Source organism: Ornithodoros turicata, chromosome 5 (genome assembly GCF_037126465.1).
Source record: "Ornithodoros turicata isolate Travis chromosome 5, ASM3712646v1, whole genome shotgun sequence".
Taxonomy (NCBI): Eukaryota; Metazoa; Arthropoda; class Arachnida; order Ixodida; family Argasidae; genus Ornithodoros; species Ornithodoros turicata.
In genome coordinates, this window is record NC_088205.1 from 23,133,390 (window position 1) to 23,148,698 (window position 15,309).

The 15,309-nt window shown below is 46.3% G+C and overlaps 1 protein-coding gene across 10 annotated transcripts in view; it reads left to right on the top strand.

Moving 5' to 3' along the window:
* Nucleotides 1-15,309, top strand: part of LOC135394227 (nuclear receptor coactivator 2-like) — a 501,016-nt gene that overhangs the window by 287,250 nt on the left and 198,457 nt on the right. For all 10 annotated transcript variants that reach the window (XM_064624847.1, XM_064624849.1, XM_064624853.1 and 7 more), the window contains exon 4: nucleotides 4,688-4,795. In XM_064624847.1, coding sequence (XP_064480917.1) covers nucleotides 4,688-4,795 — 108 coding nt within the window. The remainder of the gene's footprint in view (nucleotides 1-4,687; nucleotides 4,796-15,309) is intronic.

Genomic DNA, 15,309 nt, shown 5'->3' on the forward strand with positions numbered 1-15,309 from the left:
AAGATTGCAGAGCACGCCGCGATCTGTGTTGGCAACAATAAGAACGGCCACGTCGCCCTGCGGGTAAGCCGTGATAGGATACAGAAATCGTCTGCTTTTGCGCCTGCTAGTGCATCGGTTGCCCACATACGTGAGGCCGACAACGGCAAGCCCTATCACCACCACCACCACCTAGTGCATCGGTGTGAGCAGACGACTTTCAGAAGTTACTGGGCACCGCGGCAACTCTCGTACATTTTCTTTCAGTTCTCAGGTGAAAAACGCGCATTCACAGTAGTAGCAAGCATGGTGGTTCAGAACAACTATGTTAATCCTCAGAAACAAGTTAAAAGTCGCAGAACAACCCCATCCACAATCACAAATCTGAAGTCGCTGGCCATCGGCGCGCGCGGTCGCATTACAGCTCCGACCAAAAATATATTACGCGCGCTTCCATTACACTCCCCGTTGTACACTGATCATGCTTCGAAATGAAGTGTCGCTGACGACGTACATGGAGAAGGAGAACGTGTTTATTTAAAAACTGCATTAAATACTCGCGGAAAGAAAACACGTGACTTAGCTTCCACGTATCCGATTGTGCGCCACATTATGGGAGACCCCACAGTCAATGCTCGGACTACATTCTCCGCTCGCGGAGGTATATGCCTGAGTGTCCCCATTTCGAGAGCAAAGGGGATTACTCAAACCATGACTCAAACCAAGGTTCTTCTGCAAGTTACAATTACCATCGGACAACGACGACGCACCCGCGGGCCGACGTCATAGGTGACGTATGCATGAGAGAGGCGCAGCTTTCGTCGTCTGCTCTTACAGCACGTTTCGACAAATTCCTCGAAAACGACTTGGTTATTCCGAATGAAACTTTGATGGTTGTATGTGTACAGTACTCGTAAAACTAGTTTTGGCTAAGTTTCGGAATCGCCCCGGCTGTACGAGACCGTCCCTTTAACCCTCTACCGCATCCGGGGTCATATATGGGACATACCAGTTGAACGCGCATAAAATTTACAATTGCTATTTTTATCCGAAACTGCATGCGGGCCCAGATATGGCACATATTTGCCCTCCTCTCGAGCGTGCTCCTCGCGCCATCTCGCTTCAGCATGGGCAAGTAAGCGCCAAACGCCGCCGATTTCAAACGTGCGAAGCACGTGGCTTCTTTTGTGAACTTTTCACGTCGAAAAAGGTGAGTTATGTTTCCGTTATCGCCTCAACAAAATTTGACAGTGTAGCAGAACCTTCTAAGGCACGCTGGAAGTGTTTGTTGCGCATTTTTGTCGTATAGTTTGTTGGGAAGCGATGGTTTCGTGTATGTGCCCGATATGGCACAACATACTGTTTGCACACTATTTCGAAAAAGAAAAAATGGGATCCTTATGTTTGTATTTCAGGCCGATGGATGCCCGAAAGTTTTATGGTAAACCGCCCCCCGGTAATGGTGTCGAAAGTGAGGACGACGAGATGTCTGACGACGATGACGAACTTTATGTGCCACCACAGAATGCAGATGGATTCAGACACGATATGTCGTCATCTGAAAGTGATTCAGATGATAAGGCGCCGCCGCCATCAACTTCCACAACCTCCAAAAGAGCGTCGAAGCCATCAGCCCCAAGATGGAGAACCAATAATTCTGTCTATAATCCTGATGCTGTCAAATTCTCTGGGGATGATACCCTGCCCGAAGAAGTTACACAGCTAGATACGCCTCTCCAGTGCTTTAGATATTTCATTACTCCTGAAATTGTACAGTACATAACGGAACAAACAAACTTGTTTTCGGTACAGTCTGATCCAAATAAGTCTGTGAGCTTTTCTGAAGTAGAACTGGAGCAGTTTTTGGGGACTATTCTCTACATGTCCATTGTGAAGCTACCAGCAACAAGGATGTATTGGAGTTCTCTTCTTGGGCAGCACACTATAATGGAGGTACTCACGTGTAACAGATGGGAGCAGCTGAAGCGTTTTATCCACTTCAACGACAATACCACGTTTGTCACTGCTGGAAACCCGGGCCACGACAAACTTCATAAAGTGAGACCACTATTGGATATGCTGAATGAACGGCTGCATTTGATCCCGCGGGAGGAATTTCTTGCCGTGGATGAACAGATCATTCCGACGAAATCAAGGTCCTCGATCAAACAGTACAACCCAAAAAAACCCCACAAGTGGGGGTACAAAGCCTTTGTGCTGAGTGGCATATCCGGCTTCAGCTATGACTTTGAAGTATTCGCTGGAGCACAAAACAACACCGTACCGTCAGGGTGTCCGGACTTGGGTGCAAGCAGCAACGTGGTCTTGCGTCTCTGCAAAACTGTTCCTGAGCTCAAGAACCACAAAATCTTTTTTGACAATTGGTTCACGAGCTTGCCACTCATGGCTCACCTTGGAAAAAAAGGCCTGCTTCCACTGGGTACTGTAAGAGCAAATAGGCTTCCTGGATGTACTCTGCCAAAAGAAGCCGAAATGAGAAAGCGCGGGCGCGGCGCCATGACCGAAAAAATTACCACTGTTGATGGTGTGGATGTCTGTGTTGTGGCATGGTACGATAACAAAGTCGTAACAACAGCATCTACATACGTTGGCAGTGGGCCAGTGGCAGAAGCAAAGAGGTATGACAGGAAAGAGAAGAAGCATGTCACTATCCCTTGCCCCCAATCAGTGAAGGTTTATAACAGCTACATGGGGGGAGTCGATCTTCTCGATTCCATGTTGGGCCTGTACAGAATACATATCAGGTCCAAGAAATGGTATCTGAAAATATTTTTCCATGTGATTGACCTTGCACTAGTAAACTCATGGCTGGTATGGAGGCGCATGAAGGGAGACACAATGCCACTTGTTGACTTCAAAATGTCCGTGGCGGAGGGACTGTGCAGAAGTGGGAAGCCTGTCGAAAACAGAAAACGTGGCCGCCCCAGTAATACAATTGAGAACGAGCTCGCAGAAAAAAAACAGCGTGGTCCTACTGCACGGGTGCCCACGCAAGATGTTCGTCTGGACAAGGTGGACCATATTGCTACCTGGCGAGAGACAAGGGCACGGTGTAAGCTGCCTAACTGTACAGGAAAATCGTTTGTTGAATGTCGAAAATGTCGTGTCACTCTGTGCCTCAACAAAGAGAGAAACTGTTTTCTGACATTTCACTGTGCGTAAGTAGACAATGTTTTGTGTAGCAACGACAAGAAAGTCTCAGCACAGCTCACGTGACTACAATATAACGCGATTTTTTCACTCAATGGAAGCTGAAGTCAATATCCATGTATGCATCTGTAATAAACATTTTTCATCTCAAGAACAATGTCCGTTGAAGCATAATGTGCCACATAAGGCACAATCTGATTTTCACAAAAAAAAAATAAAAAAATTCGAATTTTTTTTTTAAAAACGTTGTGGTCGTTTTAGTGTGACCATGCTGCACCAAATATATTTTTTTCAACAAAAACAAAAAAATCATGCAGTAGAGGGTTAAGAAGGAAAAGAAATGTAGTCCGTCAGCTCTTAAAATATTACTCCGCCGCAGGTAGGGTGGCGGGACAGAGAGAGGTCACGCTCACTCTTCCGCGAGATAATGTAATCCATCTCACTCACTCTCAGGTCCCCCAAACTCACCTCGGAAAAGCGTGCAATGAAGAAGGCCGCCACTAGATACCCCACTGTTGCCGTTCCGGATCACTGCAGCGCGCTAAGTTTAGCGGCAAAATGTTTTTGTTGTTTCTGCGAATGAATCTAATCTTTATATGTCCAAATAAAACGCGTATAACAACTTTCTCTGTCGTGTTTCACTTTTTGGTCCGTTTTTAAACGTGTTGAGCGATCGGAAGGATCTAGTGCACGGCTGCGTGCATCACATAGCGTACCTGTCGTACCAGGCGCCGCAGGCGCTGCAGTCGTCCATTTCTCCTTCGGTGACTTGGCCTGGCTTGGATTGTGCTTCAACTGGATCTTTAGCGCGCTACAATCCACGCAAGCCAACGTCTGGTAACAATGGGGTATCTAAGGGCGGCCTCCGGCATTGCACGCATCGGGATAGGAACAAATACATGGGAAAATGGCGACCTTGGGGGACCTGCTCACTCTGCTTCCGTATTAGCTGCTAAGACTGGCCACATGACATACGCTGCGTGGTGGTGCTGCAGTATTCCTTCTGGTGCGCTATCGCGTCTCCTTATCTCCAACGGCGTATGTAGTTGTCGGACTAGATTTCTTTTCCTTCTTGAGTTGAATACGACTACAGTGTTGATTCCGGAGTCTTGCTATAGGCGGTGCCTCTTTCCTAGACATTTACCACTATCCCCTCTTGTTGTAAACTCCCCTTCATCTCAAATATGTTGTTGTTGTTTTGCTGTAAAACTTGGAATGTAGGTTCGCATCAATGCAAAGAATTGTCTTTCACGTTTATTAGGTATAACGTGGGGCAATGGGTCACATCCGTTTTAAAGGGGTACTAAAGTGCAAAAAGTTATATATTTTTTCCGTTATTTCTGCACTTCAGTGCCCCGTTAAGCTTGTGTAGTGACAAATTGCAAACTTTATAGCGTACGTCATAAACGTTTTCTCGTTCAGTGTTCATAGAACCGTATAGTACCTTGAACAGAACGATGTACTTTTGAACTGCGAGTATGTTGAACTACATGTATAGAGAGACCCGAACTCATGTGTGTGTGTTTTAACATTTCAGCGGCTGCGTTGATTCTAGGAAGCTGGTGTCGGGGCCCAGAGAGCCGTTGTTCGGCGACGGGGCCGGAAGCCACTGCTGCGCAAGCAGCGACCCCTACGGGGCCATACAGTAAGTCATTCCAGATTGCCCACGCATATACGAGGGGTGTTCAAGTCAAACCGGGACTTTACATTTTTCGCAAAAATAAAATGAACTTACAGGCGAGAAATTAGTTTTATTTTTCAACGTAATCTCCAGCTGCACAAATGCACTTGTCCCAGCGTTTCACGAGGGCTTGGATGCCAGCAGCGTAGAAATCCTTACCGGCGCGTAGCAGCCATGATCGGACCGCATTCTTGACCTCGTCGTCGCAGCTGAAGTGGCGGCCCCCAAGGAACGCCTTTAGTGGCCCGAAGAGATGGAAATCGCTGTGGGCGAGGTCTCGACTGTAAGGGGGATGTGGCAGCAACTCCCAGCCAAGTTCCTGTAAGGTGCGTGTCGTGAGATGCGCGGTATGCGGGCGTGCATTGTCCTGTAGGAGGAGGATTCCTTTGGTGATGAGGCCTGGCCGCTTTTGCTTCAGTGCCTTATGCACATCCCTGAGAACCTGGCAGTAATATGCACTACTGATGGTGGTACCACTGGGCAGAAAATCAACATGAACAACGCCAGCCTTGTCCCAGAAAACCGTGGCTATGACCTTACCCGCAGACGGGGTGCTTCGGAACTTCTTGGGAGCTGGCGAGCCCGATTGCTTCCACTGTTTTGATGCGCGTTTAGACTCAAGAGGGAAATGGTGCACGCACGTTTCATCGCACGCGGTGATCCGATCAAGGAACGGCTGTCCTTCAGTGTCGAAACGGTACCTTAGCTCTTGGGGGATTTCCAGTCTTCTCTGCCGGCCAAACACGGATATATGCCTCGGGACCCAACGGGCACTAACTTTCCGAAACTGGAGTTGTTCATGAATGATAGTGTTCAACGTTCCCACAGAAAGGGCCGTCTTTCGAGCCAGTTCGAGACATGTTATCCGCCGGTCCTTGAGGACCAGGCGCTCCACGAGTTGGATGTTCTCAGGAACTCTGACACTGGGCTCTGAGCCGGCCCGGCCGGGATCATCCTGCACTGATGTAAAGCCGTCTCGGAACCATTTGCACCACTCAAAAGCTTTGCTGCGGCTAAGTGTATCGTGGCCATACTGAGCCTGAAGTCTTCTGTGAATTTCAGATGACTTTACGCCTTCATTCACGAGAAACTTCATGACAATTCGCTGTTCGATGTGCGCGCTCACCTCGTTGTCGGCCATCTTGTCCAGCACGTGTCTTCTGTTTTGAACAAACTTTGGACGACCACGTGGTGAACGCGGAGGCCTGTCGCATGTGAAAATGACAAAAAAGAAGTCGCGCGAGCCATTTGTACACTCAGGACACAGAAAGTCCCGGTTTGACTTGAACACCCCTCGTATAATGGTGCCAAAGTTGTGCCGCTTACCGAATACGTTATGAGCTCTACAGTTGGCGCGAATAGCGAGAAGTTGTATCTTCCGCTTGTAACTGTGCATTCACACGAACGACATCCTCCGGGAAGATTCCAGTGAAAGGAAAAGCGAAAACACTGATCACAGAGACGAAGTTCCGTCCCGTGTTATGTGAGCATTCACATGCACGGTGCGGAATATCGGGAGTGGCGTACTGCGCATTTAGCAGACGACACCGTCAGCGTCTATCCTGTCGTCTGCTACAAAATATCTTGTGACTGTGCTGCAGGATATTCCCCACGGTTAGCGGTGTACATGAACACTGGACGTTGAGCTCTCGCGCTCAGAAAGCCACGACGTACTTCGCGTCTCCCGCTTCTGCGGGGAATGCCTCTCGTGTGAATACACGGAAAGGGACATGCTCAAATGCAAAAATCTAAGAAACATGCCCCATACGAGGGATTTGTGCGTGCCTCCACCAATACCATAATGTGCGATACCAATACCGCGAATTGCAAATACCACTAGATAACCGCACCCACCTTCTGTAGGCGCGCTGTTGTACCTGTCCTTGGGTTAGTTATAGGTCCCTGGGCAATATTGATAAGCTTAGAATAAAGGTGAAGTGGGCTATTCACAACTGGATGCAATAAATAAAAATATACAGGTGGAATCTTTTGCAGATTTTCCCTTACAAAAATATTTAATGATTTTTTGTTGAAAAGTCAATGACTTTTGGCATCAGAGCCATCAGAAATTCTGATGAATCTTGTGACGAATTTCTGATGAATTTATGTTAAAAATTGGCCAGCAAAAAGGGCTTCCATAATGGTCTTACAAAGCTGAGAAGGAAACTCCCACCCTGGTTAGCGCTTCTTGGCGTATCTGTTGACCGAACCTCATCTCTTACGAAGCACCTACGTTGCACTAGGTTAGGGACCAACGTACTCCAGTACATATTTTCTTATGGAAACAGCCTCCTTACGATAATATATTATATATTTAGCGACCCATCTGCATCCTAAAGCTCACGTCCCCTGCGCTTAGCAATAACTTTCGTCTGATCTCTCAAGTCGGCTCATAGTGGGTACATTCGCTGCAAAATCTGCTTCGTAAACAAGCTGTTCTGCTGATGGTTCTCCAGACTCATCTTCGTCAACAATGATTCTCTGTTGTCTGGCGGGAATAACGTTACGTGTCGTATTTGCTCGCCAAATAAGTGTGGCTTCCCCCACGCCCCCTTCTTCTTTTTATTTTTCATTTTTATTTTTATTTTGCTACTCGATCACAGGCATCTTCTACACCGCCACATTTGGAGGAGGAAGAGGAGGCTAAGCGTTTGTTGACACAAGAGTATTATTCTTGTGAGGAATCGCGTTTTTTCTGTTTACGCTGGCCTCGTATCACGTTTCTTTCGGTGGCGTTTTGAAATCTGGCATCAGGAAATTGCTTCAAATCTGTCGAGATCCGGTTGCACGCGTTAAAGGGGGGGATCTGTATGCGGTTATCACTTTCAACAGGAAATTGAATTTACGTAACCGTTGATGGCATCTGCGAGACAGGAGGGTGAACGTATTGAACTGCCATCATTTCTGAATGTTGTAACTTTCAAGAACCGGTTGAGACTTGATTCCTGTTTCCTTGTACGATTGCCTTTGAAAGACATCACCGCGTCTTTCTAAATTCCTATTCCTAGTTGCGCTAACGTTTCCCAGATATCGTTCTCCGTCGTTGGGGAACCGCGTTCATTTCCGTACTTGCCGTTCTGTATGACATTGAAATTGACACAAAGACAACTTTTTCGCCTTCCGCACCCAATACCAAAACTAAAAGAGCGCTGCCACGTGTTCTTTTATGGTGTGCTGAGCCACGGTGCCAAATATCCCAATTAAATTCGCAGTCAATCATTTATAATCGAATTTTATAGCCAGCAGTTTCGTTGCCGCGATATCGATGTCAGTCGCTTCCGGTTTTTGCTCACGCTTACGTCACGGTAGAACTAAAACCGGATGTGGTCACGCAGTACGTTTTTTCTCACGAAACAAACGTAACGCAATCTTCCGCATAGTACCGCATAGTCCCATTTTTTTCTATGCGTTCAAGTGGGCACATTCAGCAATATTTTAGCGTTGACAGAATGCTCGTATCGCATTTGCCACATCGATGTTTTTAGCTAGCAATACCGCTGATCTATCAAATTTTGCATATTTCACAAATTATTTTTCAGTTTTCTTTTATATCTTGAGATTTTTTAAAGTGTTCTTCTGATTTTTATGTTTCCAGAAGGGTCAGCCAATATTTGACTTGCTATACTCTTTAAAAAAAACAAAAGTTCACCCGGACAAAAAAAAATCAAGTGACCAGCTCCGCGTCTACAAATTATGTCGATATGTGCATGCAGTGGCTCAGAAAAAAAAGAAAAAGAAAAAGGCAAACATACAGCAAATACGTGGATTTATATGTCTATAGTACCTTACGAACGACTCATCAGCATGAGAGGTTCTTTATACAGAACGAAAGAGCAATCCTCTACGACCACCCTGACGTTTACAGACAGAAAATACATTTAGCCGTTTTTCGAGGAGAAGCATTCAAAGCCACCTCACTTTTAGGTCAACCCCCTAACGTCAAAATTCCTGCGAATTCGGCGAAACTATATCTTGTGAGCGTTGGTTCCTTGCGGTGTCAGCAAGTACAAAAAAAAAAATCAACAAGCTCCGTGGGGGTCGAGTCACGCGATTGGATCGCCTCATGTGGAATGACCCTTGTGTTTCTCAAACAACTAATCAGCCAATCAATCAGGTAAAGGCGAATTCGCGTGGTTCATTCCTGGCAGCTTTCTGCGCCAGGTTCTGAGCAATTGCGTTCTCTTGGTCAATACGTGATAATCGTGCATGATCTCGTGGCGCCTGCCTAGCGCCAGGAATATGCCAGTTAGTACTTTTTCTTCGTTTTGCCCGGCCTCGATACAGCACAAGCCGGACAACGGGTTGCCCAACTGTATCCAGTGTCGTCACATCCGCACCTCGAGGGCCCGCATTGGCCCTGATTGGCCAGCACGCTGATGTTAACGGGGGAGGGGGGGGGGGCGTACGAAGGTTTATTAAAGGAACAAGAAAGGGAAAGTTCAGCAAGACAGAGGTCGGCTTGATTCCAGAGAGAGAAAAAAACACAAAGAAAAACGGAAAGAAGGAAAAGGAGAAAAGAAGGAGGTGGGCAGTGGTGACTGCACACTGGGTAGGCTGAGGAACGGGACCCAGTAGCGTAGCGAATGAGACAGTGCGACATTGAAGCGACATGGACAGTGCGATAGCCAAGTTGAGATAGATGACGACGGAGGGCGTCACGGTAGAGGTGTTACCTGCAGTGTAGGATGCAGTGTGGGATATCAGTCACCAAGCCACAGCTGGTGCAGGGGGGAGCGATTGATTGGCCCAACAGGGGATAGCAGATTATGTAAGCTGAATACCATGTTCGGGTGACACTGTGGTCTCGTGACCAGCATTGAGCGCAAAACTAACAATTTCGGGGCGCTAGGCCGTGTTCCCGACCAAGGCTATTCGCAACAGGATGTACAGTTTGCTGGGTGACTGGCATCGGTGGATCAGCTGGTACTGCGTCCGACTATGTTTTTTATTCTGTGTTAGCGAATCCGAGGGGGGGGGGAAGTTGGACGATCGCCCCCTCCAAACGTCACTTTATACAATGGATCTCCCTTTTTTTCCCTCCTCCACTACGCGCTTCGACAAAGAACCCCCCCCCCCCCGCAAAAAAAAAAAAAACAAAAAAAAAACGAGGGTCTGGATCCGCCCGTGGGGCCAGGACGGTGAGGTTCACCGCCAATGCGGCAATCCCTATATAAGCAAGGCCTGATGGCTTAAACGATGTGACGTAAGTATTATGAGTCCGTCACTCACTACCGTGCTTTTCGGCGGCCGTAGCTATATGGACACGGGCCGTCATTAGCCGCATGGGAAGTCACTGGTAGTCATAGAAAGCATTTTAAGTGTTCAGAGAGGTCAGAAAGCTTTTTAAGAGAGGTCAGAGAAAGAAAGTTGAAGTGTTCAGAAAGCACTGTATTTGAAATCGTCTGTGACGATTGGCTACAGCAGACGAAGGCATGAGAGGAGGCATTAACGAGACATTCTAAAGCTATAGGTGGCGTTGGCAAACGCGCAGCGAATATGGCGTTCCCTGCCAGTGACGTCATGTGAATGAACATACTTTCCTATGTGCTCTGGTCTCCCTTCAAATCCGCTTGAACCTGTTTCCGATGTGTTTCACTGCAGGTTACAAATCAAATGGGACAGATGATCATATTGAAAACATGCGCAGTGGCTAAAATTGACTATCGGATGATCTCGTCCCATGTTATAATAGTTGATGTAATGATTGAGCTGAGGCTCGTGGTGAGATAGAGTGTGAACTGTGTTTACATAGAACTCTACCACAGTTTATTTCTGAGCGTGAAGGCGTGCAGAAAAGAGGCCAAGTGCCTGCCTGGCCAAATAAGTCGACAACCTGTCGAACACGTGGTCGGTATTCGGGCATCTCGCTTTGGTGACTTGATCTACTTCTTCTTCTTCTATTTCTTCTTCCTCTTCTTCTGTCACCGATGTTGAGACAACGCGGGAGCGAACATGGCGGTGGTGGTCGTGCTAATGAAAGAGCTCCTCGTTGTCGGCCTCACAGAGGTGGGAAACGTTACGACAAACGCTCTGGGGAGTATGAGTCCTGGGCCGACTTCTAAGGGAACTGTTCCGACCTATATCTGACAGCGTCTGAGGAAAACCCAGGAATAACACCAGACAGCACAGCTGGCGCCGGGATTCAAAACCCGGGTATCTTCCAGGTCAGCATGCTAACCACTGAGCCATGTGAGCTGGCTCCAGCCATATAAGATGTCAGTGTTTGTACCCGACGTGTTTGCCAAACTTCACATCTCTGGGCAATGGACCTTTTTCACAACGGCCTATGCGCATGACATTGAGTCGCCGGAGAGGATTATTTCAGTCTTCACTGGATGGCGCTGTATGGTGACGATAGAAGTGGGGGACCAGTGGGGAGACCGCATGAACGGGGCGAGCTCGTCCGTCCCAACCGATTTTAGTGCTACCCACATGGATTTGTTCTGGCGCGCGCCGGCGTGGTTTGCTGGAGAGCCGCTTGGATACGACGCGCATGTGAAAAAGGTCCAATCCAATGGGCTGCTTCCAGTGTGCGCGCTAGAGCTATAAGCCCTGAAAACGCAAGACGTATACTGTCGGAGCTCTGTCGCTTCTGCTGCGAGTGCGATTACAACACGTATGTGGTCTTGCACCGTTACCGGTAAAATCGTCGGGTCTTGGTTCTAGCCCGCGCTCAAGCTACAAGGTGTCGTATTCGGTGAACGTATACAGGGTGTCCCAGCGAAATGTGAACATATTTTTTAAAAGTATATCATTTTTTCCGATATGAAATCAATTGCAACATAGCATATGCTGAAGGGCACTCCCTAGGAGGGCATTAGCAGACTCCTATAAGGCAATGTCTTAATTAACTTTCAATAATTAACTTTTTAATTATAAAAGCTACGAAGTTGTTCCAATGAGTACATCTGATCTCTTCGGTCACCTGATACCGAGGCCGTTTTCAGAACAAAAATCCGTTCAATAGATCGTCCGCAAAAAATTCGTGAAGGAACACACTTTTTTTTCTTTATTTCGTTCATTGCGCATCTTCGAAGACGCGTCTTTCCTTCACCCCCAGTGTGAAAGAGTGAAAGAGGACAGTGCCGCCTCGTGCGTCGAAGATGAGCTTTAACTTGCGGAAACAAAACAAACAAATGAATCGGGTGACTCTATCGCAACTGCCCTTATCTCGGGTTGCATTTTCTGTTTACTTTTAGAGACGCAAGAGCCGATAGTATGCTCTTTCATCCTCTCGTATCGGGGGTGAAGGAAATTCGCGTCTCTAGAGATGCGCAATGAACACAATAAAGAAGAAAATGGTGATCTTTCACGAATTTTTTGCGAACGATCTATCGAACGGATTTTTGTTCTGAAAACGGCTTTGGTATCAGGTGACCGAAGAGATCAGATGTTGTCATTGGAACAACTTCGTAGTTTTTATAATTAAAAAGTTATAAAATTAATTAGCGCTAATTAATTGACAATGGGCGATGAAAAAATATTTTTGGATAGACCACACAACTGCCAAGCACGTGCAGTTGGTTCCATTTGTGTGGAGCACTCCTTTTTTTCTTTAGCACCTGGCCCTTTTTCGGTGGGGCACCCTGTATTCGGTAACCGTATTCGGATTGAACTTCTTGGTCAAGACAGGTCTCGTAACCGAGCTGTAATGTTGCAATCTGTTTTTTTTTATTTATTTATTTCATCACACAAGTGATTAGGAGCAGAGGCTAAAAAGTCACAGGAGACTCTACAAGGCCTCTACCCCATACAGCAGCACATTAAATAATCACAATATATGCAACACTATGCACAATGGTAAACAAGTACAGAAATGTCACTCAATCATCAATAATAAGGATCAGCTTCGAACCTTACTCATGCTACAGCAATGTAACGTTTATATACAGTAGTGATTATTCTAAATTACAAAAGTATGTTAGCAAATCATTTCTATGTAAAGACAGCAGATCGCATGTATTATCATTGAGTAATCTAACTAAATTATATTGCAACCTGTGGAACCCATACGACGTCCGGCACTGTGGAACTTTATATGTTAAAGGGTGGCGGTAATTGTAAACAGGATTAGTAATTTCTAAGCTCGCTACGTCCATGAGGTCACTTAAGTTTTCCTTAACTGCCCTTCGGTACGCCAGGATGAGCCTATAGCAATAAAGGTTGTGAATTCTGGGTATGCGATACTTCTCGAATAGCCCCGCTGTCGTATAGTTTTAGCTTACATCTTCTAGAATGCGTAAGAATTTCTTTTGGAGAACCAGTAGTTTGGAAAGTGAATGCCTGGAAGTTGTTTCCCAAACTAACAGCCAGTAGCTAAGATGCGAGTTGATGTGCGCGTAGTATATTGATTTTAGTGCCTGACGTGAGAGAAAATATTTGCATCGATGCAGTATTCCCAAAATGGAGCAAATCCTGGAACGAACGTACTGTATGTGGGCATCCCAAGACAATGTGGCTGAAAAGTGCACACCCAGAACCTTGACAGTATCAACTATGTCAACCGTTCCCCCATTTAAGTAGAGGCAATTCTGTACATTAATATTCTTATTTCTTGGTCGGAAAACAATTGCTTTTGTTTTGGTGGGGTTTAGTTTCAGCATGTTCGCTTCAGACCATGTCAACAAATTGTGCAGCAACGAATTCGCTCTTGCGATTAATTCGTTAATATCCGTTCCAGAGAGAAACATCTTGGTGTCGTCAGCGTAAAGCACAAACTTAGTGCAGAGATTAACGACGTCATTAATATAGATGTTAAAGAGGACGCTGTTTAACGTCACGACAACTACCTCACTATATTTTAAGAATGCAATATGTGGCATATGTTGGTCTTGCCTGCGGACCACGTACCATATTTTAATCTGTGCACATGCGTGTTTGTGCTGTGTGGTACTGATCGGCGCGCGGCTTCTTTGCCATTACATGCCCTTTCCCTTGCCTGGTTGCTGAATATGGGTTAGGAGTGGTCAGCCAAGGAGCAGGGCTCGCTATACTCTTGCTGTGTTGCATTCGCTTTGCCTGTCCTCGCATGCCCTTCTTTCTTCCGATCCCTTTATACCTTTCTTTATTACCTCTTGTCTTTTTTCTTTTTCTCTTAAGTGGCGTACTGAACTTGATCGCGGGATTTCCCACTCATGTTTCACCACGTGCACTTCGGCATCAATGTAAAACATGTTCAGCATGCGGCCAGCGATGACATAAAGATCCCTGAAATCTCCCACAGTACCTCACTTATGCTGATGTCGTATGGCAATTCCTTCCGTCGTCGTTCACTTTGAACGGCTCATTCGTCAACACAAACATATCGTGCACGCGACGATGCGACATCAGAGACGATAATGCGCACCACACGCAAGAACGCATTACCACGCCGGTTTCCTTCCATCGGATGCATTTACGCCTTTGATACAGAAACGTCTTTCAAAGTAGGAGTTTGCGAACATCACTCCTGACGTTAAAGAGCACACATGCCTAGCAAAGTCGACAGCGTACCTGCGCTGAGTGGCTGTATACTTCGGGGAGCAATTCCTTCGCACGTAGCACTGTCCGCAGGGACAGCTCGCGGCCGTAAACAAGGATATTCGTTGAGTTGAGTTGAGTTGATAAGAAATTGAGGATATTCGTCTTCTTGGTGACAGAAGCTATAGCGTGCTAACGCAAGCAGCACAATGCACTATAAGTGCAAGCGCATAGGGTAGTAGTGCACGGGTAGATTATGGTTATTGTACCTTTGTTTTCTTTTTTTTTTTTTTTCTTTTTTTTTGTGAGTAGATCTGCGAAATGCGAAACACTACACTGTCGTCCACCCGCCGTCCTCTGCAACTTTCAGTACACCTGTCGTTCTTGGGAAGAATTAGAAATAACAAAGACGGTTCTTGGGAAGCTTAGATTGTGTACTGTTCACACATGCGTTAGCATGTATTATGTATAGGTAGGGTTTCGTGTTTTCAGAGTTCATTGTTTTGCATATTCGGCGTTTATTATTTTCGGAAAATTCCGAGTTTTTCGTCGTTTCTTTTTCACACCCGAGTTAATATCTTAAATTCGGAGAAAAATGCCCTCATGTCGCGTGATGTGTTTTCTTTACTTCACTGGATATTTCAATGAACTGGAGTAACAGGCTCTCTTCATGAGTGCCACATTCTCCATTGTATTTTTCCCTACACCACACCAAGCCACGTCGTGCAGTGTCACTAAGGCCCGGTTTCACCAACGCCGATTAACATTTGATCCGAGATCAAGAGTCCCCTAACTTGAATTTAACGCTTAATTGTGCTTCATTAAGGGGAGTTATTGCTACTGAAATATTTATGAGGTCTCCAACTAACGTTTGCAAAAAAGATTTGAGTGTTAACTTGATGTTTTAGCAATGCTTGATCTCGGTTCACAGTTAACCAGCATTGGTGAAACCGGGCCTAAGTGAGGTACCCTATTCAGTGACTTCGACGGCGAAGTGCCTCTAGTCAGGGTTGGAGTTC